The sequence below is a fragment of the Falco biarmicus genome, chromosome 13, assembly GCF_023638135.1.
Source record: "Falco biarmicus isolate bFalBia1 chromosome 13, bFalBia1.pri, whole genome shotgun sequence".
NCBI lineage: Eukaryota > Metazoa > Chordata > Aves > Falconiformes > Falconidae > Falco > Falco biarmicus.
This window is the reverse complement of record NC_079300.1, coordinates 18,305,039-18,332,069: the sequence shown is the minus strand read 5'-3', so window position 1 is coordinate 18,332,069 and position 27,031 is coordinate 18,305,039. Positions and strand designations below refer to the sequence as shown.

Here is a 27,031-nt window from a genome sequence, read left to right as displayed (position 1 = left end):
CTTGTCTAAGACAAATCCATACTGCTCACAGTCCTGTAAGACTGCCTTGATCTGCTTTGAGACAGGTGCCCATTTTAGTTGTCTTGAAGGATGCTAAAAATATCACATAGTAAACTGGCATTGTTCTTGTGTGCATACAACCTTTTGCATGTATATCTTACCCCCAGAAAATACATGAAACTTGATCAAGTTTTGTGCTTAAATGTAGGCAAAGTTAACTGTAACAGTGTCTATCATTTATAAAAAAGAAAAGGGGGGGAGAGGGATGGGGGGAGGACAACAATGTCTACTTCTTTCATCCCTCCATATTGAAGTGAACCAGGCAAATCAATTTTGATTCACCAAAACTTTGGTAAAATCAAATAACTTCATTTATCATCACAAGGAAACCATGAGGATTTACTCATGGTACCAATACCAGACTGTACTGCTGTATCAGCATAAACACTCTCCTAGTTTTTCTGTATAGCCTCTAGAAAATAATTCAGAGGTGGACAGTATTACATGGCTACGGTCTGTATTTTCAATGTAAAATCTGAAATCTAAAGTGAAGCTGCCTGCCCTTACCAAGAAGTGCTCAGAACGGAAGATTTACAGGGATACACTTTTAATGATGTAAAATCTGAAACTACCCTCACACCCATCTCCTCCCCGAACGCATTCACTGGGTGTGCAAGGTAACTGCACACAGGGACAAGCCAGGGCTATAGGCATTACTCACACTTTAAGAGGACCAGGACAGCAGTGACCAATGCTATCTTACCCTTCTTTTATGTTTAGAAGGGGAAGAATGAAACACTGGATTAAGTTAATATATATTATCTGAGAGGAATGCATGGCTTTTTTGGAGGTTTCATTTTCTGCTAAAGATCCTTGCCTTTTACAACTGGGAATAGCAGCCTGAGCCATAGCTTTTTTAAGATGGTGAATAAGCTTCTTAAATATCTTATATACATGTTGATTATGTCAAACTGTTCCAGACATGAAAAGACCATGGCTTGCTTTGTGCTATACATCGATGGCCACAATCATTTATATGATCTGGACACTTGGCAAAAGAAATACAAAACAGATTTCACTATGGTAGAGTATGAACAATGTGTCTCCTGTATTACACAACATGTAGGGTGTTTTTTCATGTAACACTCCTCTGATCTCGGAGCAACTTAAAGCAGTGGTTTATACTGAAGTGGTAGAGTATCAGAGCAATTCTACAGGTTTAGTTGTTGCTGTGGAATTGTACTGCTATAAAATGAACAGGGAATTTGCTTATGAATATCCAGCATTCTATTAAAAACATCTTTTCATACCCATCTATTCAGGCAGCACTTCTACCATCACCTGACACATGCACCTAACACGTTTCATGTTATTGAGCTCATCAGCTTTGGGAGAATCAATTAGAAAGATAGCCCTGAGACACGAACCAACACACCAGCTTAACCAAACCTCAGGGTTAAACCATGGAGCATCTCCAGCTCATTCAGAGTGATGATCTTCATTTATACCATCAGTCATACCTTCTGTCAGCTGGAAATACAGAAACACCATTCATATCTTAAGGCTGCAGGCAGGCATTACTACAGGATAATTTGTCTATATACTGTCCAATTTCAACAGGAGCATAAGATACTAGGGAACTAGGCATTTTTTTCTATTAATTTTCTGCTCTCTTTAAAATAATCTTCTGGGGGAAGGGGAGGGAAGTAAAATTCCTGCTTATCACCCTTGAATCTTTTAGAGAAAGGCCCCGCACTTTTGGAATTACATTTCTGACACCTCCCTCTCAACTACAGCCTGCAGTCTCTCACACTTCCTCCTCACCTCACGCATGATGGCGACAGACAACCCAAGCACCAGAAAGTTGTACAGCAAGGTACCGAGCTCTCATCCAAGGCTTATCCATGCCACTGAGGAACTACTGAGTTAGCCACATATTTGCCTGTCTTAATTGCACTTTCTTGGCCTTTACAGACTACTATGGAAAACAGACTGCAGACCATTTTAAGTGGGTACAAACTTCAGAGAAAGTAGTGAAAACTATTTGCTCATTTCACACACAGGGTCGAATTTGGCACTCCTGCATTTCTGCATAGTCATGCTCTTAGAAGAAGAAAGCATGTATTTAAAAAAAAAATCCAGTCTCTTTTTTCTTGAGAAGGCAAGGCTTCCTTTCATGTACTGGGAAATGTCATTCTTTGTCTGTGCAATTATCCAAGTACATCAACAATGCACTTGAAGTAGAGAAGTCAATTAATATACAAATTACTTAATCCTTTATAGCTGTCCTTCATGTAATAAACAATCTTATTTCTATCCCATACACTGTTTAAAGGCATTGCTTCATGAATGATGTTCTAAAACACACCACCATAACCATTGCCATAACTCTTCGGTTGTATTTTAGATTCCTTTCTGAGTGAAGGTAGTGCTGTCTTGCAAAGACAGATAGGACAGGACAGAATTGATTCATCGTGTAGCTACGGATTAGTCACTTAAACCTCCCCAATTTCCACTCTGCCCATGTGCAGCTCTGCAGAGGACTGTTACGAGGATTAACTAAGTGACACTAAAAGGCTTTGAGACCTGCTCAGTAAAAATTATTTCTATAAAAGTGCATATGCATAAAGTGCTAATTGATGCCAGCTGGCCTTTCATCCTGGGCAGCAAAACCAGCTTCTTACCACATACATCTTCTTTAGTGGGCACAGCAGCATATTTTTTATTTTCAAATTCCTGGGGTTTGCCTTAAAACATACAAACCATTTGATTTTCGGGAATACTACCATTAGATTGATGCAGCAATGTATTTCAGTGATTACCTTGATTAACCCTGCACAGGCAAGAAGTGTAAACACTGTAACCCCCTTCAAACTGAGAAATGAGCCCCATTTGCAGTGTACAGCTCTATATTCAGCAATTTGCATCTTAAGAGTGTCTGTAGCGTCCTTTTCATTTCCTACACAAGCCTGATTATCGAGTCACAATAGCCCTTGAAATGAAGGAGAAAGCTGCTGTTCCTGGACTGGCCTTATATGATGCAGCAGTATCAAATTAAGACATATAAGTAATCATTTTTCTTTTGATTTTCCCTCTGTGGTGCAAACAAATGACTATATTTTCTGGAGCCCCTCCCTCAGCTGCAGAAACTTGGATGCGCTCCACCTGCTTATGTTTGCTGATAGACGCCAGAGGAATTTTCACTTCATCTGTTTCACAGATGCTCAGACTCTTTTCTCAAGACACGTCATACAAAAATGTCTCCAAAATAATTAGCAGGATTTCAGTCGGCATGACTGTGATGGCTGCACGTAAGGTAAAGCTCAGACAGCTCTTAAGAAATTGCAGCTCTGGAATGAGTGTCTGGGACCTTAACAGCACTCATTTAAATTTTCCTGCATGACACATTGATAGTTTCCATATAGTCAAAAGGGCAAAGGGGGTGGTATGCAGAAAGCTGCTACAAGGTGAGAAACATCACACACTTCTATAACCTCTGGCGCTCATACTGACATGAAGGTAATTGCTAACGGAAAGAAAACATGCAACCTAATTCAAAGGGGGGGGGGGGAATATTACAGAAGGATCTCTGTAACCATAACCTCTATGTCTCACTCTAAAATAAAATTCACCACTTTAGTGAGGAGCTAACTGGAATAAAAATAATCTTACTGTGTTGCAAAGTAGTATTTTAATATTTAATTGAAAGATACACCTCCCTTGGCCATTTGCCTTGCAGCACAGATGTCAAGCAGGGCTCTTGACCATCACAAGCCTGCCCCTACCTCGCTGCTCTCCATCCGTCCCCAGCAAGGCAGCCATCAGCCATGCCATGCTGAGTCACATGGCAGAAGATAACGACTTGACTGCAAAACAAGGGCACACTAACAAATTTACAGAGACAGCAAGAATGCCTCATGATTGTTCACAAGGCTCACGCTACAAAGCCCAGGGGCTAAATTACCTAAACTTCTCTCCTCTGGTTTCACAACAGACTTTCACAGAGTCCTCCAGTGTCAGTGGAGAACTCAAATTGAAACTCTTTTGTCCAAAATGATAGGAACTTAATTCCCACTGCATAAACACTTGATAAGAGTATTTCACACAGGCACAAGTTACCAATGTCTGATTTCAGGCCTACAGTAACACATAAGCCTACTCAAAAGGGCCAAGAAGGGGGATTAAGGAAAGGGATGGCTGCTCAGGCCTCCCCTCCACCTAGACACCTCAGCAGGCTTTCGTTTGGTTGTTGGTTTTTGGGGTTTAGTTGGGTTTTGTTTGGGTTTTGGATGTGTGGTTTTGTTGTGGGTTGGTTTGGTTTTTTTTTTTTGGGGGGGGGGGCAGGTAGGAAGGGTTTACTGCTGTTGACTTAAGTTATCAAGACAAGAGAGGCTGCAGAAAAGCTGCAGGTGCTCATACCACAGCCCCTGGGCACAGGCAGCTACCCATTTTGAGGACAGTGAGACATTTTGGAGAACACAGGAGCCTCAGGCCTTGTCTCATACCAGCCCTGGCTCCTTGCTGTGGGGCACAGCGAGGCCCTGGGGAAACCTGGGTCAGAGCACAGAGGCCAGCATGGGTCTTCAGCCTCATCCCCCTCCACACCCAGGTGGCAGGAGGGACCACCCTAAAAGATGGGGCCACCTTAAGGTGGAGAACACACAAAAACCACCCTGCTCCGCTTGAGAGGGCCAGCAGCCATGGAGACGCAGGACACCACAGCAGCACCACCCCTCCGCCCCGCCTGCCCAGCCCTGAGGCAGACCCCAGCGAAGGGCCTTGGGTGTGCCAGGCCAGGGGCAGGCCCATCCCTGACAGGTGGTGTGAGCACCCCAGCAATGCGCAAAGAGGTCCTGAACCTGGGCTCTGTCTGATTTCCATTTATTTATTTACCTATTTAAACCCAGGCTCACTCACTTGTGACACTACCACACAGAGAACCTGAAAAGCTGACACAAATCCATCTCCTGAGCATGACCAGGCCACAGAAACCCCACCATGTCTTTCTTGCCAGCTTTTATTAGGTCCACCCCCTCAAAAAATAAGTGCATCACACCAGCATCAGACAGTGTGGTGTGAAGCCAGGGCCGGTCCCGCTGGGGCCAGGCGGGAGATCATGGAGCACGTTCCTGGGGTGCTGTGATGGCTCAGAGGCACCTGCACTGCGAGGCCATGCAGCACCACCCTGCCCAGTAACGCCCAGCAGCTGCTGGCCTGCAATTCGGGCCCCTTGCTCCGACGGTGGCACACCCAGGACTGATGCCACTTGTCCCCACGCTCAGGGGCTGCTGCAGGGTGGGACAGGCAGGACTTCAGGGGCAACCCACACCCATGGGCACAGTGGCATGGAGCTGCTGACAGGGCCGTGCCTCCCACTCCAGCCAACGCTCACCCGCCCGCCCCACGTTAAACCCCTTTGGGAGCACAGCTACAGCAATAGCTGCATGCTGGCCCCTTGCTCTGGGACGAGTTTCACCCTGGAGAAGCCCACTATCTGCATGAAAGTGGTAACATTAAACCAAAAAAAATCTATATACACAGATAAGGAAAATCTTGCAGAACAAAAACCTTAGAGCAGTTCATCAGTAACTAAAGTCATTCAGTTTATCCTCAGGATTTTTAAGGAAGTGCTGTAAACTACTCCAGACTGAACTTACATATACGATGTATATCACATCTACCACTTGGGAATCAGTCACACTGTTTGCTGGCCTTGTATGAAGGCCTTCAGAACCAACCCGAGGCAAAGCTCTGGGGTGAAAACACCTGTCTTTAAATCACTATCAAGTCACTTCATAAAATAATTTCAAGAATTACTTAATATTTTTAACACTTCAGCCTAATAACAAATGACAAACAGCACTGATTCACATACACTGTACTTAATGACTTCGATTTCATTAACAGACTGCTTTCAATCATTAGGAATCCCAAGCCACATGTCAAACTAAAAAGCCACATTCTCAGATGATACAACTTAGCATGGCAATCGAGTCAAAGTATGCATGCCAATTTATACCATAGCAAAGCCAACCCCAAAACTGCATCCCATTAACAATGATTCCCGTAGGGATTCTGGCCGCTGTGGTTACAAATAGCTGACAAAGCTGAAGTGTATTATTGCGCTATTTGTAAGAATGAGTCAGACACCAGCACAGGGGAATTACTCCCAGCCTATAGATAACTCAGTCAAAAAAGCAGCTTCCATAAAGAACTAGAAACTGTTTGTCTTCTGCCCATCCTGTCCCAGAGGATACTTAGAATCAGCTTCAATGATATTCTCAAAATAATCATGAGACACATATTATCTTACCTTACTTTATTTTGTCTTTTCCTTACCATCTCTCCCGATTTAGTACTCAACTATACCAGTCTTTACACAGATCCTTCTCTGATTTTGAAGATATTAATTTAAATCTATTTCTGACTTGAAGCTTGCTTTTTTCCCCCCTCCTGTTTTCTCTCTGCTACTGAAAAATAAATTGGGGGACAAGGGGAAAACACAACAAACACTGAAATAAAACAAGTCCCTGAGGATGAAAAAAAAATCCCACCAAATAACTAATTGACAAATCTTTCTCAGCTAACAATCCAATGAATCTTCAGTAAATTTTATTAAGTACAATTATAAAGACACTTTCAACCTGCTGCTCTTCTAAAATTTGCTAATTTAAGTTGAAGTAGCTTCCTTCTACATTAAATGTTTATGGCTCCTATTAAATCTAAGGTTATCCACATCCCAAGTTTGTTATTTTCAAGTGCAGGTCACTGCCACACCATTTAAATCTTGAGAGCACTTTAATCAGGTTATGTCATCATGGCCTGGCCTTACAGGTGAAAAAAACCTGAAGAGTATAATGAATTAAGACCATCTTTCAGCTGATTAACTCATCAGTTCCACGCCCCCCCCGCCCCCGCAGCGTGCTATGCTCTAGCAATCAGAAAGCAACCCTGACATGTAACAGACAAATGAACATCAGCTCCAGAAAGGGATAAACCATACTCTCAGTGGGTATAAAACAGTATTCTGTTCTATCCGAGTTAACAGGATGCTACCAATTCAACATTAGTTTTTCATTCACTGATAAAACTTGATAAACTTAATTCCAAATTTACATTGCTGTGAAATTCAGTATCTTATTTCTATGACAATACGTATCATTTAATAGGATCTTGCTGTGAAATGATTAAAGGTGAATACCAGAGACTCTTGTGTTAGTAGTACAAGGGAAGTTCTTAACCTAGGAGTACTTAATGATTTTCCAAACCAGACTGTAAACTTTAAGGAGACAGATCAATTTTAAAGAAGGAAAAATAAGAAGAACCATACCTCTGTTGCACTTGTTATTCCTGTACAACCTAGAATCTCAAAGAAGAAAGTTTACTGAATTACCACAAGCCTGAAGTCAAATATTCACAATAGATTACAACAAAGGTAGTTCATCAGCAACAGATAACATACATCAACCTTAAAATTGCCCAGAAGTATTGTCTAAAGATAGTTACTGTTACAAACTTCTCGTTAACTGTGCAAAAAAAATCTTTTAATGAAACAAAAAAAGTTATTAGCTTCAGACATTGATATCCAACTCCAGGAATGGAAAAAATTCTTTCCTCTTCAAAGCTAATGTATTTTATACATCAGACTACATTGCAGTAGTACAAGGAGAAAGGGTTAATCCTGGGACAAAACACGGGTGGCACACAAAGGACATTATTTTCTCAGAGGACATAATATTTTTTTTATTGCAACAACAATCTACATTCCAGCAGCCTGTGCATCTATGAACATGGCCAACGGTACCTCATCTACAGAAGAATGGGTCTGTAATCCAGTTTCTGCCTCCTTTTTTGCCAATGTCATTTGCTTCAGTAAGAAGCTTTCAGCACACAGGATCAGCCCCAAAATAAGAACTGAGGGGTTTGGGCATAGTACAGCTGTAAACAGAGATTACAAATTCCTGAGAAGGCTCATTTTGGCTCAAACTAGTGTGAGCAGTGGATACCCAGTGCCAAATGCAAATTTTGCAGTATTCTAATGGAAATCGAAGAAACAATATCCATGGCTTCAGGGGAAGAGGCACACTGAATACCTTCACAGAATAAGCACACATGTCTTTGTTGTGAAAAAGTACTCCTAAAGAGCCCTGCCAACACCTCTCCCCGCACATTTCATGCTGCTGAGTGGGGAGGTGCCCACTGCAGTAACACCAGAGAACAACTGCTGCAGAACCGTAAGGTTTTTTTGATTTTGTTAAAGAAAAACTTCATGTGCTATGAAGGAAGGGTGCCACCTCCTCCCGAGAGCCAGCTCACAGCAAGGCCCGTATGCCGTAAGGGCCACGGAGAAACCCCAGCTTCCCTGTGCTCTTCAGCAACACAAACCAGCTCCATCCTTACACTGAGACAGCCCCACCAGGACGGAAATGTTTCTCAAGGACACGCTATAATGAAACAATCGACAGTGACTGCAGCATCTGCTTGGCGTAACCACTGTCATAAATTTCAATCTCATTTTAATTTTTATATGTCAAAAGCTATTAGGTCTTAAGATATTTGAACCTTAATTATTATGGAAGCAGTTAGCTTCTATGGCCAGAAGGTTTTGCTTGAGCAATTGTGATGAGCACAGTATTTTCTACAGCATAAAAAATAAATATCCTAACACATCTGTAGCTATCTAGGACCTTACAGTTGCCACTGTGCTTCATACTGGTACCTTGGCTTTGTGTCAGACTGCAAAAGATAGAACTTCTTGGTATAGACTATATGGCATTATATATTTGTTAATTATCTCCTAAGGAATTCTGGAAATTTAGAATTTCAAAATTGAAATACTTTCTGCTATAGAGAGATTAAATGGTTTTTAAAAATGTAAATATTCTTTCAGAAAAAACTATTTTGGTGTGCTATCTCCTGCAAAGTCAGCTATAATTAGACAACAACTCCAAGTACCCTGAAAAGTGGGATTTCTACAACTGGCAAAAAAACCAACCAACAAACCACATTTGGGTCTCAAGATACAAGAGTATTCAACAGATTTTTATGCATCAAAGGAATTCCATTAATATATTTTTTCAATGTAATACTAAATACAAGTGTGCATTTTAATTCTCGGCATCTTTTTTAGTTTTCCCCTAGCATATTTTTTTCTGCAGTACAGTGTGCCCACACAGCCTTCTTCTGCGCTTTGGTGAGCTGATCTGACCTCTGCAAACAGGGCTGATGGCCAAGAAGGACAGCTGAACAGCAGGGGACAACAGAGCTGTTTTAGGTGGTGTTTTGGGATCTTTCTGGGTGAGAAATACTACAGAAGTACAAATGATACATAGTAAAGAGCTACTGAGCATTCCCCACCACGCAGTGCCTGGACTCCTTGGTACCTTACAAGTTTCCCAGTTGGCTTTTACATGCAAGGGTGAAATTCAGGAACAGCAAGTGCTCATTCTCAAACAAGTCCCAGGCAGCATTTTCGGTACATATATATTAGCATTTTACACAGTGTTCTTTGAATGTCAATCACTATCTCTTCCATAACTAATTGAAATATAAACTGTTTAGTGCCTTGTTTTACATTAAGAGGTTTGATTTAGATTACTTCTGCTGATAAATACCATTTGCTAACAAAATTAAAGGCTGATGACTTCCAATTCAGGCTTTTGTTGAATCAAAGGCAACTAATAACATCAGAGCTCTGAAGCCAAAGGAAGTGCTTGATTCCAGCCAAAGGGATTTCTGTTTATGTTAAAAACTCTTTTTCCCAGGCTCCGTATCATGCATCATCATCCATTTTCCTCACTGGGACTCATTGCATCCACTAACTACAGGGACAGAACTACAGCAGTAAGAAGAAAAACAAGGTAGACAGTGGTTGTGCAAGCAATACAATATATGCATTAAGGGGAGGACTAAAGCACAATGTGCTAATGGATTCTCTGACATTTTATTTCCTTGCATTTTTCAAGGGTTTATTGTTGTTTAGGGGATATTTTCCGCAGCCTACTGCCAAAGAAAATGGACTTGAACACACATGCATCTGAGTAAAGTCTGGCTTACCTGGTCCATAAGGTTCCTGCTCCTATTTCTTCATGCAAGACAAAGCAGTGCTGGGTACAAGGTCCCTCCACACACAAAGCCAGGGACCCTGGGCCTCACTCCCAGGAACAGCTGAGATGACTCCGAGCACACTAGTTGTCAAGACTTGGGAGGGACCTCTGCAGGCATCATCTGCATGGTCAACAACAACTGGAAGCCTTCCTACCCAGCCCAGAGTAGGGGACACAATCCTGTAGTCCTCCTGGGAGTGCACACACACATGCGACCATTTTCATTGCACATCTTGCTCACTCCCTGAATTTCCTCACAATACACTCAGCCTTCAGCTCCCTCCCTCTTGAAGCAAATCCAAGGGGAAGCACAGAGAGAAGGCACTGCTCCCAGGGTAGTTCAGGCCCCGTGCTGACCACCAACATACAGGGTAGCTCCCAGAAAACCTCCTGTCCTCCCTGTCATCCGCGCTCTCCTCCCAGGGTGGTGGTCTTATTCTTTTTATGGAGCTCTTTAAAATAGTTTGAGATACACATTCTTAATGAAAATACAAAAGTAAACAGAAATAGGCAAAACCGTTTTTCTTTAATTAATACGCATATATTCAAAGCAAAGTTACTGTACCATATGTAGAGAACAGCCATATACTTTCTTCTATAAAGGTAGTTAAAGCAGAAACATGAAGCTGACTGAAATACATGACCATTTTTAGATGGTCTCTAAGAACTTCCTGAATAACAAGATGCCCTTTACTTGAACCATGGCTTGAAAAATGTCACCGGTGTGAATGCTAAGGAAAAAAACCACCACCAACATATCCGACAGGACATAACTTCCACTGCTCTCAAAATACATTAGTCTTACAATGCCACTTCACCAGTAAGAAAATAAAATTATGCCAAAATACCTCCAACACAGCAAAACTGAACACTGTAAAAGATCACATTTAAAGCAGGCTCAGTTTAAGATTAATGCAATTGCTTTAGCCAATTTATATTCACCATCTAAGACTCTTGGACTTCAGGAAATCTTTACGTATTACATACTTTAGGTATTACAACACTTTAACAACATTCTCCACTTGCATCTACCCTTCATATTTCTATTATCTCCTCTGCTCTCATTTAAAGTATAAATCTTCACTGACGTAAATGGGTTTTCCATGCATAAAATAAAATATTATTTTATGTGTAATAAAAAAAATTATATGCAAGAGAAACCCTCTCTGAAGCTGAAGGCTGAGAGCAGCCAGTGCCAAACACTATGCAGCGTGTGCAGCTGCTGTCCCGCATGGCTACATCCCACCACACTCATGATGGAGCCCACAGCAAAGCTCTCATGAACTTTATAGGTGCAGGGCAGGACCTTACCATACAGTCATGTTTTGAAAAAGAAACGAGCACACTGCAACTCTCCATTTTCAACCTTAGAACAAGACTCGGCCAAATCTGGTAAACCACTCTGGGATACAGTCATGTGGTAAGGCTTCCGCAAGCAGTTTACTCTTCCCTAAGTTCAGTATTAAGCTTTTTTTTCCCCCCGTTTCTGTAACAGTACATGAAGAAAACATAAACAAAATACTTCATCTTCATATAGCATACTTGTTCTAGGCATTAGTTTATTTGATGCACTTCACTTTTGGAAAACACATCATTAAAGCCTCTGTATCTCTCACCAATGAGCACTATATCTAAAAACACTGAAGCTATTAAGATTTACCCCATGCAAGAGTTCACATGCATCCTTTTGGTTCATTTGAGGAGGGGAGAAAGAGCAGAAAAACAAGCTCTCAATTCACAGCACAGAATATGTAATGCTTAAGGACAACAACAGAAGGCCTTTAATGAAGCAAGAGGAAAATAAGCTCTGTGCTTCACACGCACATTAAACATGGTGGAAAACAGTAGGCTGGGGAGTGATGGTACAGTTTAGCTTGTCTCACTTGTTTAATTTGTTTCTTTATTAAAGTTAATGGCCATCTGAATATTGCAGGCTTACAAAATGGTAATGAAGACCAGGCAGCTAGCTGGACTTGTGTTTACAGCTGGATAAATCTGCACTCAAAACAATCATTCCTGACCATCCTATAGCTGCAAATGAGAACATTTTTCTTAAACTTCATAAGGATAAGTGAGGTGGTTTTAAGAATATGTGTAGCTTCCAATCAGCTATGGTTTCAGTAGCCAAAACAGCAATAAATGTTCAAGAGGAATTGGGTTTTCAAATTATCAATGGAAATCTTAAGTAAAACACTAGATTGTTAACCACCCATTTCTGTCAGCTGGATTTCCCCATCTCAGAAAGTCTTAGGGCACATTTTCAGCCCTTTTGAGCCAACAGGACAGTATAAACAGGAAAGAGCACTTTGGTCTCTGGGTATTGAAATGAGAGACAATGTTCTCTTTGCATTAATTTTGTCCTGAGTCAGTATCAAGACACACAAAACCAACCCACACCCAGTAACAGTGTGGCAGAGGGGAGCCATTCACCTACTCTTCAGCAGAGGCATAAGGCTGCGGTTGCCACCACCAAAACCACACTGCGTGGGCTGCTGGTCTGCATGAAGCAGGGAGGATGGTTCATCAATTTGAGCATTTTCTGAATGTTGAGGGGCCACCAGACCCAAGAGATGGGGAGCATGCTGTCTCCTGAAAGCTAAAGCAATAATGCATTTGGCCACCAGCATGGCTGAGCTGATTGTGACAGGACACAAGGGGAAGAGGTTGCACAGGACAGAAATGTTGGGCAAAACAGCTTGGGAAAGTCTTATCTAGAGGAAAAAAATAAACAAGAAACAACAGTCTAAGTTTTCAAAGTGCAATAAGCAATAAAAGCAGCAACACGGCATTAATAAATTTGCTGTAGAGGCATGCAGAGTAGAGTAGAAATGGGGTATTTTGCAAGCATGTAGTAAGAGACACTCCTGATGCAAGGCCTTTGTAATCAAAATTAACAAGGCAGAAAACCAAAAATAGGCAGTAATATCTAAGCAGACATTATTCCTAAGTGACTCTCTTACACAAGGAATTAGAATCAGGACCCGCAGAGCAATTTTAAGACAACATCTTGTTTATTTAATAAGTATCCAAATGAGAAACATTTTATTTCTATAGATTATAATCAGATCACGATCAATATTACTCACTATTCATCTTATACACTTATTATGAGCTTTCCCGTTGCGAACTAACTTCCAGTCTCTGCTACACCAGTGTAAATCCTGTTGCTCAAAGCATGTTGAGACAGTTTCACATGCACAAAGATGCATTAGTAGGGCCCACAGTTGATGGCATGCATTTTCTTTAATGGTGAAAGTTACTTTTGAGAAAAGAAAAAAAAAAATGGGAGAGAAACAGAAAGACAAAAGGGAAGATGAAAACTCTTGGCAGCAGCCACCAAGGCCATGAGAAGAGCGGCAACAAGGGCAACAGGCTGTCCCCTGGGCTTTGGTGAAAGGGCCCAGAGCTTCGACTGGAGGGCAGCCTGCAGGGGTGCAGAGGCATCTCCTTGACATTGCACAGGTTAACCCCTCAGGCACTGCCCAGCTGTCCCAGGAAACATCTCAAATCCACTTAATACGTTGACATGACTGGAACAACATCAAATGTGTCCCAGAGTTGCAGCAGCCAAGCTCGGTGCCTAACTGCTGACAGTACACTGTGCCGGGGAACCCAACTGTGGCCATGGCCCCTTTCCTTCTATACAGGCCCCGAATAAACCCCACTGTAATCGCCACCCTGCAGCAAGCTTAGTACAGGGACCTTTTCCTTTTTGCCTTGTGAGTGAAGCAATTAAGCTACTCTGAAAGACCAGCTCCATTTATTTATATTACTCCTTGGCTATTTTTTAAATCTCTATCATATGTGCGCAACTTGATTTTAAAACGCCAGTACCGCTCAAACGCCATTTATACAAATTGCTAAACAAGACTTTCATTAATCTTCAACTATGATACACACATAGAAATTTCAACATCATGTCTTCCACAAAGCCTGAATTAATAATCTCACCAACTCAATCCAATAAAACAGGCAAGCAACGAGTATCATGCCTGCAAATGCCAGACCATTAATATTTTCCCATTTAATAAAAGCATACTCTTAAGAATGCAATTATTTGCACTGTTTATGCTTCTCTCATCTCAGCCTCTCAGGCTGCTGGGAAAAGCTTGTCCACTGGTGGGAACTGGAGGAATAAGATTGCCTGACCCAGGTGGATAACAATGAGCTACTGATTATTCAGCATTGACTTCACTTTGAAGAGCCTTCCAACAGAAAGAAAAAAAAAATTAAACCTACGACACCACTTCAAAAATCACAGGCAGCATTTTTAACCTCTGTCATTTTGCATTACTGCAGCAGTGCCTGGAAAAGCTACAGCAGAAGAGAGAGTCGTTTAGGCAGTTCCCTTCATGCCACCACCGTAGCTCAAAGGGACAGAAATCAAGAAACATTAAAATCAGTGTAAGCCGATTAGGACATTAAGGAAGAATAAAACATACAGAACTTAAAATCTGTTAAAAGGCACAGAGAAAGCACACATTTCTGAGTAGAGGGCAACATTATCTGGAGATACTCCAGATTTTCAGTTTCCATCTGGTGGTACTTAAGTGTTGTGATAAGAGAAGAGGAAGTTTCCAGCTGAAACACAAGACTGCACAATATTTGACAGGAAAGACCTACAAGCAGAACAGCCACAATCTAATCAAAATCCTTAGGATCTGAACAGGGATGGACACATTTTTATATGTGCGCATCGAAATCACACTAGTCCTTCTACACAGAAACATGCTCTATTTAAATAAAAGCAAATTAGGAACCTGTGATTGAAAGTGTGGTCCAGCTAGTCAGAGCAAACAACTTATTCTCACTCTTTTTTGTCCTTCCCCAGCAATGGGTGGTTTAGCTTAAGCTGAGACTTGCCATTTACAAGTAAACAATAAACCAGTTGGGTTTTTTCACTCTTCAGAGCAGCTACTGACCTTAACGCTCGGTGCTCCAGCATTCACAAACACCATGTCCATCACAGGGAAGAGGCAGGATGCATGTGGGTGCTCTGCTACAGCTCCCAAAGAGATAACAACCCTCTGGGCACTGCATCCCACTGCCCTGCCCCAGCTCTCCCAGCTGGAGAAGGACAAGAATCTGTGGTTCCTCTGGGGCCAGAGACCTGCCTCTCACCTAACATACACCATGGCACAAATGAAAGTAAACAACCCCCAGGGAAAAACAGAGACTTGAATGCGTTATTGTACCCAGAAATCCTGCTCTGTTTTAGGCCGTCTGCTGAGTGGGGCTGCGACAGTCCAACCCCAGGTTGCAGGGCTGTTGCTCCCCACTTGCAAACAGGACTGCTGCGGAAAGGAGGGGAAAGGGGGGCAAGAAGGTGCCCTTTGGTAACTACAGACTCCGAGTCAACCCCGTCTCACTGAGCAAGCAGCACTACAAACTCCAAAATGTATGCGCATAAAGCTCTGTGCTGCAAATCAATGCAAATATTATCTACTCCTGTTTGGTGAAATCATGCCCACGAATCTCCAAGGGTGGGACCAGCGACAGCACCGCCAGCCCAAGCAGGCAGGTGCAGACATGCAGGAACAGGAGGAACCAGTCTTAAGCCTTCTGCTGTAAATAGAAAATACATTTTAGGAAACTTGATGGCAACAAAGTTGCATCAGATAGGGAAGTGGACAGGGAGGAAGAGCTCTCTGAATCTGTTCTATTATTTAACTTCCCAGATTTTGCAAGTGTTCCCCCTAGATTACTTCAAGCATGACATTTCTCTGCTATTCTTAAAACCATCCCATTCAATTACAGAATGATTGGATCTCAGCAGAAAAGTTTTGTTTCTTCAGGATTCAGCAGCTAACACCAAATGAAAAAGAAAAGAAGCCTGCCTTGCCATGAAAGGACAAGGAAAAGAGCAATCGCGTAAGAAAACTAACGCCCAGACCTCTGAACAGCAAAGCAATTGCATGTGTCAAGTCCCTATAACAAGATGGTGCCAGCCGAGGCGTATGTTTAAGCTATGCAATAAAATTAGATGTCTGGAGCCTCTGTCAGAAGAATGATGCTATCCCATTAATGGGATTACATAGATAAATTGGAGGGATTTCAGTCAAGAGAAATAAAATTATTAAGGATCAAAAGAGTGTGACTCACGAAAGAAAGTAAAAAACTGGATGCTGTGCTCTCGCCTGAAAAGCCTGTGTCTCAGAACCAGAGGCTTGGTGGTACCAGCAACACCACAGCATCTCCCCCATTACACCTGGAATAACAGTAACAGATCAGACCCCACAGAGCAAAAACTTGTACTATAAAATACTGGCTTGGTTACAGCAACACTATAATTGTATGACTCGGCAAGAAACTAATAATCAGAGGGGAAAGAGAAGAGGAAGGCTAATTACCTATAAACAGCTGGAGGATACAAGCCTCACAAGAGAAGAATACGTTTAGTCAGAAAAAAAAGGGGAAAAGAAAGAGATTGTGACTAGAAAGACTGTGTAAAATCAGAGCCTTTCAGCTAATGACTGGAGAGGATTACTTAGCTATAGGAACACAACACATATGTGCAATCGTCTTCCCAAGGCAGGTACTGGAATCACAAATGCTGAATTGTCTGACGTAGGACTGGCCACCACCCCAAAAATACTACCGTAAGACTCCAGCACTGGCAGGAGGTGAACTAGCTACAGGGGGAGGGGGAGGAGAAATGGTGCAAGCAGGAAAAGGAGAGCGTTGTGGCAGCAAATGTTCCCTAGTCACCACTACTGTGTTATGTTGCAGGAAAAATAAACAAATAAATAAAAAGAGATCTCTATATACAGAATGATATTCTCTTCACTGAGGGGTTCAACATCTCCCTGCAATCAATCTTTTCCAGCTGAAGGACTGTAGGTTAAATAAAAACGTTCATTTAAATTCTACACACATTCACAGCGATAAACTGATTTCAGAAAGCATTATTATGTGTGAACTCTCTCTCACTAGGGGTGAAAGCCAGATACTTTGTGAACCATTTTTATGATAGCTAATATTCTCTAAAAATTCATTAGATGTCAACATAAAGGACAGAAGACATCACAGTGGAAGAGCAGATGCTATGAGCTACCGTATAAAGCATATTAGGGTCACTTGCCCTGCATTCCTCTGCATCAGCACAGGGCAGCAGTGCTTCAATATCCAGCAACAGTCTTGTTTCTTGGCTATTGTGACAGGCAAAAAGTCAAACAAAAATGACACTTCCCAAGAAGAAACTATGCTGAGGAAGTGCCAGCCCTAAAGGTGCCCCAGCAAGACCCTTCACAGCATGCCCACAGCCCATGCCAGCCACAGAGTATGCCAAGAGAAGCAGGGGAATACATCAGGAAGCAATTTCTTCTAGCCCCATCTTACATCAGATCCTCCAATAAGGAGAGTGTGCGGCACGCGTGAGTGTATACACACTGGCAGGGAAGAGCGTTAGTACACTTAATTGCACTTTGGACCTTATCCAGTACATGTAGCATCAGGCAACGGCTCTTCCAGAGCTGACACTTCACAGAGCAGGGAAGGCTGAAGGCCAGTTCTCTCCATTTTCACCAGCACCCTCGAGGGTGGGTGGATACATCCTACAACTGACAGCTGAGCTGGGTGAAGGGGACTTGGCTGGCAAGCCCTGACAGGCAGCACAGGCCAAACCAGTACCCAGCTGTCCTGGTTTTAGCTGGGATAGAGTTAATTTTCCTCTCAGTAGTTGGCACAATACTGTGTTTTGGATTTAGTATGAGAATAATGTTGATAAAACAAGAAGTTGGGAGGGGACACAGCCAGGACAGCTGACCCAAACGAGCCAAAGGGATATCCCACACCATAAAGCATCATGCACAGTACATAAACTAGGAGGAGTTGGCCGGGGCCACCGATGGCTGCTCAGGGAGTGGCTGGGCATCAGTCAATGGCAGATGAGTGATTGTATTGTGCATCACTTGGAGTTTTTGGTGGTTTTATTCCACTCTCTCTCTCCCTGCCCTTTTCATTACAATTGTTATTATCACTACTATTTTTACTATTATATTTTGTTTAAGTTGTAAAATTGTTCTTAAGCCAGAAGTTTTACCTTTTTCCCAATTCTCCTCCCCATCCCACTGGAGGAATGCGCGATGGCTGTGCAGTACTCAGTTGCCGGCTGGGGTTAAACCGTGATACCAGCTCAATCTGCAAGGCTGCCCATGGCTCTGCAAGGCTAGGCAAGCTCTATGACCAATGAAAACGGCTCCAACAGAAAATGCAAACACAGCAGATTTGTTTGCTATTTTTATATGGTTTCTTACCACAGAAGAACACACTCAAAGCTCTTAAGCCATTAAAGTTTAAAGAAGAAGAGCTTTTTCAGAAGCTGTGCTTTGATGTGACTGGGCAAATTCATCTTGTTGCTTAACCAAATCAAGATCTAAGTCTCCTCCTCAACCCTTTCTTCCTCTCTTTAAAACAAACAAACAAACAAGCAAGCCCTACCAAACTAACCTCAAGTTTTAAGCTGCAACCCTGTTTCAGTAGGTTTATACCTTGGTTAGTATGATTGCTAAATGCAAATAAATCGCATTGGGTCCTTCATCTCCCATCGCAGCACTAGCACTTAAAGAAACAATGGCAGTGTTTATGAGCAACGTTCATTGAAGGCTGTTAGAAATCCTCCACCATTTGCACTGTGCCACACCGCCCAAACCTTTTTTTTTCCTGATGCCCAAATTTCCAGTCAGAAACGCTCACTGACTTTTTTGATTGAAAACTTTGTAGTAATAGTAGTAGTTAATGGGGCTTCCAGAATAACAACGACCATGTTGGTTACTTTGGGCTCTTCAGAGCCCTCACACATACATACAACACCTCCACAGGGGACTCATTCCTTAAGTTTATGCTCCTGAGTACCTTGCATCCAGTGTGAGTCCGGGTCTTCATGAGGGGAGTTGTGGTACACAGCTCAATGGCTTCTGGTTCGTGGAAGATCACTGTCGGGAGAGGCTCTTTCCGAAGAGTAAGGACATTCAACTTAGTCTTTAACATGGTCTGAAAATGCTAAACAGAGAAAGGAAAGCAATTATCTCCAGTTCCACTGCAGAAAAATGAGAGTTAATAGCTGGAGGTGTCTGCATGTTTCCCTTGCTGTTCAATGCCTTGGAAGCTTCCGTAGGGAGCGTTAACAGGTTTTATAACTTAAGACAGTGAACATTCATTATTACTATTAACAATGCGGAGACTGTTTTTAATTAAAAAAGATATACACACACAAAATGAGAGGATTCATTAGAATCCATCTACGCCCCAGAAAAGGTCTAAACTCTACCTCTGATCACTCCCAAGAATATTATAAAATTGTTCATAGACCTAGTTCCTCCTCTAATGACCATGTGGAGGGAAGAACAGGGGCTTAAAGACCATTCAAAGAACTATGCATTCATCCATTCTTGTTTTCTTTCCTCAGTACTTAAATCTCATCCCACTGACCTTTGCAGATGTCACCGTTCCCACTGAGCCGAATGTCTCATCAGTTTGCCTTTAGCATGTGAATTTTAAATTCTCTTCCTTTGTAAGCAACAGTTCCTCTAGTCTCCAATGTAAATGCCACTACTGGTACTAATAAATAGATGTCATTCAAAACCTGTCACTTTCAACAGACGAGAAATAACTACCCAGGCTTGGGTGAGGAACTACCCAAGTGGACAGTAATGTCACTGAATAAGAAGTTTCTCAGCAATTGCTCAGAGTGAACTAAGCCAATCCTTGAAAGATTCCCAAATCGATTTTGTGGAATCAGGGGAGTCACAGAAATTTTTCAACATATAGAAGTTTCTTTGAACTGAACATTTTCACTTGCTACTACGTATCTAAGGGGAAAATATGCAGACATGAAGCAAATCAACGTAGTATTCCCAGCCAGCAACATACTGCAGCACTGTCTAAAGAAATATGCATTTATTAAAGCTTCATAACTTGACTCTTATAAATCAGCAGTTATTAGACGTACGTGCAATGACTCCAGATGACTTTCATCAAAACCAAACCTTTTTTGATGTGAGATTCTTGACTTATTTTGCAGTCACCCCTTTCCTCAGCCTCCCCTTCACCTCTGCAAGGCAGACAAACCTTATGGGGTCGGGCTTGCAAAAAGAGAGATGCTAAGTGATACCCCAGAACCATACAAGAAGTATCTATCAGAGCTAAAAAATCAACTCAGGCCCTTGCTTTTCAGTTCCGTGCTTTAGGTGACCAGAGTGCCTATTAAACAGATTATTTATACACAGGGGATGAATCAATTATTTAGATACTACTCTGTTTTCATGTGGATTTTTGTGGATTTGAGAATTCCATTGAAAATGAATGAGAATTTCTTGGAAATAAATCTCCGACTTAATTCATAAATACCTTATGATCAGCTAACTGAAAGTCTATTAATACACTTCTAAAACAGTTTAATCCTTAGCTCATCAGTGTTTAGGTCTAGTAATTGTTATGATACTGGATCTACAAGCACCTTAAACACGTGCATAAGCATGTTCAAGGCATAAACACTAACAGTCTGTGAAAATCTTACATGTTTTCCCACCTCACGCATGAAGTTACAGCCTGTTACAGCAATACTTCAGGGCCTCCGTGCTGTTTCTGCAAGCATTCGAGTTTCCAACCCAGTGAGGAAATCTACTCATATTATTTTTCATCTGGTTCATATTACGCGTTATCCCATTCACTCTCCTGAACACAGCTCCAGCAAAAGAGTACTCCATTTAAGATCATTATACATTACAGAATATTCTTTGACACATGTTTCTGAAGATAACAGAACTCTTTGCCAGCCAGGATTACTAAACTTACTGAGAAAACCTATTCCATTTTACCTTTCAGTTGTGGTTAACAGCCTTTTGTTTGAAGCTTCCTAGACTTCTCTGGCAAAGTTGTTTGCTAAGGCTAAACAACAGATAGCCAGCTGTGGTGAGTTTAAAGGAAGCTCAAAGTCTGAGTCTGAAGGAGCTCCACTGATTACCAACACAGTGCTGGGCTTGCTGGTCCCATTAACTAATCGCTGTCTACTACAACTGTAGTTCTCTCTATTAGCTTGACTGGCTTTTATATGTAGGCTATAGGTCTGCTAACTTACTGCAAAGGTTGTATTTCTGGAGGAGAATATATGCAGAAGGGAGAGGGTGCTGGAGACCGGCCATGTGTGGGTTTCAGTGCTTCCCCACCTGTGGCCAGCCCCTTTCGAAACATGGGAAAATGCTGTCACCAAGGTCATCTGCTGCCTTGTGCGTGCATGGGATGGGAGAGGAAGGCAGAGGTGAAAAACTTACCTAAATGCATTTCTAACCTAAAGTTGTACTATTCTGCTGGTGGCCCAATTTTGGATCAAACCAGAGATAATGGCTGCAAAGTATCCGATCCTAGCATTTAACTTCTTGCACCGTGTATGCTGGAAGAACTCCTTTTCAATAGATGATCTACTTACAGAGGTTCTCAAATAAAGACCAGTGTTTCCATTAGATACTCAATAGATGAAAAAGCTCCATTTAGCCCCTCTGGGTACTGAGTTTGGACCTCTGAAATGATTCTTCTCCTCTGCTAGCATCTCTTATCAACTTCAGTGGGACTACTGACAGAGAGCACAATTTGACCAAAATGAGGAAAACTATGACAATGATCTACTTTTTTTTCATGTTGTAACAACCACATATACAGTCTTCAACATGGGAAAGACTACTCTCTGCCTTACAAAAGCAATTCAATACTTGTACGAGCAGCAAGTTGGAGTGGTTGGGTGCCAAAAACACTACAGCACAATTGGCAGCCAACAGATAATTAGTTGCCAGAGAAGCGCAAGACGGATTGGGGGTGGACACAGAAATAGCCTGTTGCTTTGGCCTGCACGGCTAGTGCAGACAATACTGCGCTCCCTGCACGCAGGTCATATGATGGCTGCCGTAAGAAAATCAAGTCTCTGCCAGGAGACATCATGCAGTGAGCCCCCAAATAAGCAAGTTACTTAAACACATGCCTAACTTTCACTATGTGAGCAGTCCCAGTAAAGCACATGTGGGTAGTCAATGGGATTATTCATGTGCTTTAAGCCAAGAGCAGGATAAAGTGTTTCACTGAATCCATTTCTTAGTTTCCACTCCAAACTGGCATCTCCTGCGGAAACTATTGGCAAATGCTGACCTATAACAGTAGCCAATGTATTTTTTGAGAAGAGGCATTAGCACTCCACTGCTGTGAACGCAGAATATTTCTTTAAAGTGCCTTAAATTCACTAAGTTCTTGAAAAGCATGACTTCAGCAATTCAGTGAATAAAGGTTCAGGGACCATTATACCGTTCACATTCCATGTGCCAAAACCACTAGGTTCATTTGGTAGTTCTTACACTGAAAATCACCAAAGAAGATATTCTTAACTGATATGACTATAACAACAGCTCAAAACTGCACACCATTCATCTTTTATCCATTTAGACGGTGCTACTGTAATAGAGTTTACATTTGAAAGATATGCAAAGAGCAATATAACAGTAAGAAATAGGCAGCAAGTTTTAAGATTTCTTGAGCAAACAAAAATACCTTAATTGCCAAAGAAAGCCTCAGAGCTGTAATTAGCATTGCATTTTCCTATTTGCTAAACATGAAATTACCCAGAGTAAAATTTACTAAGTAAAGCCCCTAATAACATCGGAAAATCATCTTCAAACAAAACCATTGTTTTGCTTATTCAAGGATTCAAGTTCCATCATTTTCTTTTGCTTAGTTGACCAGTCTTAATGGCACCCTTTCCCCCTGCATAAGAAAACTGAAGGGGGTGTAACTGATAGCCAAAACCTGTAGCAGGCCAAGACAGTCACCTACAGAGGTACAATATGTACTTGCCTCCTTGGTGACCTTCAAAGTGGTCCCTATTTCAGTGAAAACCCTGTCAACACTAACCCTCTTAGCTACAGGTTAACTGAACATAAGAATCAAGAACTTCTAATTGTTTTCAGCATATATCTTATCAGCTCAACAGTTATATATAAGCTCTAGATGAACTATTTCACAACATTCAATTTGCAAATTTTAGATGCTACATATTTAGTCCAAGAACAATTTCCATTGGCATTAAAACTAAAAATTAACAGCATTTGGGTTTTGGTTTAGTTTGTCAGCAAAAATCCAGCCACTTCTACAACTCAGACCAAATGTCTTGGAGAAAACAACTCCATACAGTTAAATGTGCTTTGGAGGAGAAAGTATCCACTGATAATTTGTAGTAATAAAGCTTAACACTTCTGCATTGCTCTTCACCTTCAGGTCTTAACTGAACAGTCACTGCTGTTCACAATATTGAGTACGCCACCAAGTCTGGGCCTAGTGGATCTTTCCATTTTCGTCATGGAAACAAAACAAAGTCTCAAATTTAATAAATCTATGAAAGGGTTACATAACAGGATGCAAATATAAAAACAAATGTCAAGAAAGAGGGGACTGTAACTCATTGTAATCTATAAACCAGCAACAGGGGATGAGTAAAATGAACATAGTTTACAGGCTAATCGGGTTGTGACATGGTGAACATCAGCAAGTCTTCAGCACCTTAGCCCTCAGCCCCCGTTATCTCTCAACATCAGCATTACAACCAATCCATAACTGCATAAACTGGCTTCTCGTTTCCAGATAACCTGTATTTGGTCAAATTTTGCCAAAGATACACATTGAGGGCCAACCCCAAAATGACAGGATGCTAACTTGTGAAAAAGTGTTGTTCTGAAAGTTCCAAGCTCTGAAAAAGGGGTTTGCCAGAATAACAAGTAATCCTCTGGGCAATTCATCCTTCCACAGCACCTACAAAGGAATTTCCAGATTAAACCCACATTAGAGCATCGGCTAAAGATCAGTCCCTGGAAAATTAAAAAAATAACCTCTATAATTTACTGCTTCAGTGAAAGTACTTCTGCTACCTTTGAAATCCATTTAGTTCTGGAATGAAACCAAAACTTTTCAACAGCATCCCACAGCAAAAGACAGCAGCCTAGGATGGGAAAGACACAACCAAGTGCAATGAACTGCAAAAGAAGTCTAGAAAGTCCAGATGTCCATTTTCACCTAGTCCCAGTGGAATTTGACTACCAACATAACCAGTCTGTAGATGCAAGAATCCACTCCCTTACTCATGGGCAGAGGAGACAACACCACAGTAGTGCTTTAGCAATATGGTTACACCACCAGTGACATGAGCGTGGCTCTGACCCGAGGACCACCCCACCCCAAGCCTCTAGCTTTTCGGCAAGAAAAGAATTCTGATACATATGAAAACTGATCCATTTCAAGGCTCTCTTTTGTTTAAAGCAAATGCTATCCAGTATAGATAAGTGTCACATCTGAGCCATTTCTTGTTAAACAAATATTGCTAATACAGTTTAAGTATCTTCCCCTCCCCATATTAAACTTAACTGTGCTGTATTTATTTATCCTTTACTAGCAGTTCATATAAACATTGTACTGAACACTACAATAAAACCCTCTACAGAGAGGATGGAAGCACTTATCAAAGTCAGAAATCATCCCATCAGCAGCCTGCTCTGTAACACAAAACCGACTGGCAAGCAGAAAGCCAAGATCACGTCACAACTCTTTATACTCAAGCAGATCCGGCCTAAGTAATCTTTTTGAAACCAATCCAGCTCCCAAAATCTGGTTATTAAAAGCGTACCTCATCTAGCTATATTTTGCCAGCCTATCAAACCAAATCCATTCAATCCCTTTCAGGTAAATTGTGGTATTTAAGTGAAAATCCAGATAATTATGTCTGAATTTAGACCTCTCAAATGCAAAGAAAGGACAACAGGCACAAGGGTAAGATAGACTTGCCTGCAGGCAACTGTATGACACATCCTGGAAGTCAAGGAGGTTGGGCAGGCTCATGCCACAATTTGGCGTGACTCAGTGTGCTGAGGGCATGGCACCTCCAAGGATGCTGGGGCAAAGCATCTGGGAAATGCTATGCCACAAAAAAAAAAACAAAAACAAAAAAAACCCCACACAACCAAAAAAAACAACCACACTAAACCAAAACAAACAAAACCCAAACCACCAAACCAAAAAGCTTTTGCCACCCATCCATGTGCCCAATGCCACCCTGCATGGTGGCACACTAGAAAATGAACCAGCGCCTGACACCATTTCCCCTCCTCACATCCCTCTGCTTCTACCACTCTCCCCCAGATAGCACAGAAGAGAGACAGGGGCAGCAGGGAGCGTTTTGGCACAGGAAAGAGTAATCTGTGTTTGCCAGGGTAAGCTCAAATCTGTCTGACTGGGCACTGAGCAGAAGATGGCATCAAAGCAAGGTGTGAGCCTGGGGAAGGAAAGTGCCAGGAGGGGCAGTACCAGGCGTGCTGCAAGCAATGCTGCTTGCTGGCGGGCACAGTTCAGTAACGGCAGGAGAAGCCCAGGAGGGGCTAACAAGGGAGTAAAGGATAATGCTCTGACAGAAAAACGTAGAATATACATAAAAAAACAGATGAAGGGAAGGAAGACACAGGACTGCAGATAGAAAAGCATGACAAGGACAGAGGGAACCTTTTCAAGACAGCAAGCCCAGCCGCAGTGTATGGTACAGAGGAAACCAAAATCAGTTGAGTGTCAAAAAGCCTTTCAGCAAAGATGCTCCTGGATCTTTGCATGCAAGCACTGAGAGTTATTCCATCTCTAATCTAATACCAGTTCTTGGGGAATATTCTTCTTCCTGTGGTGATCAGACATATCTCTTAAAAACACACAACTATCAAGATTTCATAAATAAAACTTGTACTCCCTATCAATAGCCCTGATCACACAGCTGCCTGTGTGACGATGCTCACAGTGCCTTGTTTTCTTACAAGTTTAAATAATTTCTGTTTCCTCACAATTTAATTCATGTGAAACGTTTTGTTCTCAGACCCTGTGTACTTTGAGTTTGCTCTGGCTGGATGCCTCCATTCTGTTGCCAAGCTTATGTGATTCTGATCAGCAGGATCGCTGCCCAAACAAAACACAATCCCAGATACAAACACCCTCCAAACTGCAGGGAACTTCAGAGCCAGATGAGAATTTCATGAGTGATTCTCTAGCATCTCTCTACACTCAGCCAAACTAAACCCCCAACCTAAGCAAATCTGAATATACAGGATATTCAGAGACTAAGTTCCCAGTTTAGCCATAATTGCTCAAAACCTGAAGTCCCACTATAGAGATCCACATCAGAGTAGGATGAAGTCAGTATTTCAGGACACTCATATCCACAAAAATAAAACAAGACCTCCCTAAAACATCAGCAGAGGAGGTAAGTCACAGCACTACCATAAAAAGTTCTTTTATCAGTCTCTACATTACAGTACCTAAATTCCCGGTCCATTATTTCAGTGGAAATTAAGCATGTGGATGGATGGTGAACATCTAAATAAGTCTGTTTGGGTTTGGGCTTTTACAGTTTATTATCCATTGATGACAGTTAAACGTATTTTGAAATGAGTTGTAGTTTCCAATGCTTGATGTTCGTGGCATATATTCTATATCAGAAAATTTTTGTATCAGTACATCTACATATCAGTAGAACTAAAGCATAATGACTTCTACCAATGTATCAACTGAGATGCTCTCATAAATGACTATTTCCCAAACTTTCGGTCATGGTTAACTCTCAAATTTTAATAAATTTTTCACGACTGAATTAGCTCTCATGCCACCCAAACCCAATTAACAGATAGCTGTATTGTGTATGTTATTAAATGAAATCATTATAAATAACATTTACGCTTGCAGGAACAACTTTGCCTTTTTCTTCCATCCCATCCTTGATGATGTTGGTCTTCAAACCACATCCAGAAGTCCAGCAAAGAAAGCCAGTCTGGGAAGCACAGCTCCATTACACAGCACTGAAGGAAAATAAAGTCATCCCCATTATCTGTTGTTCACTGTCTCATCACCAGAGCAGCAGTACCTCC

At 41.8% G+C, this 27,031-nt stretch overlaps 1 protein-coding gene across 3 annotated transcripts in view; it reads right to left on the bottom strand.

Annotated features, from left to right (window-relative positions):
• The window catches only part of PID1 (phosphotyrosine interaction domain containing 1), a 91,235-nt gene that overhangs the window by 36,640 nt on the left and 27,564 nt on the right, over positions 1-27,031 (bottom strand). For all 3 annotated transcript variants that reach the window (XM_056359035.1, XM_056359037.1, XM_056359036.1), the window contains exon 2: positions 18,960-19,106. In XM_056359035.1, the coding sequence (XP_056215010.1) occupies positions 18,960-19,106 (147 nt within the window). The remainder of the gene's footprint in view (positions 1-18,959; positions 19,107-27,031) is intronic.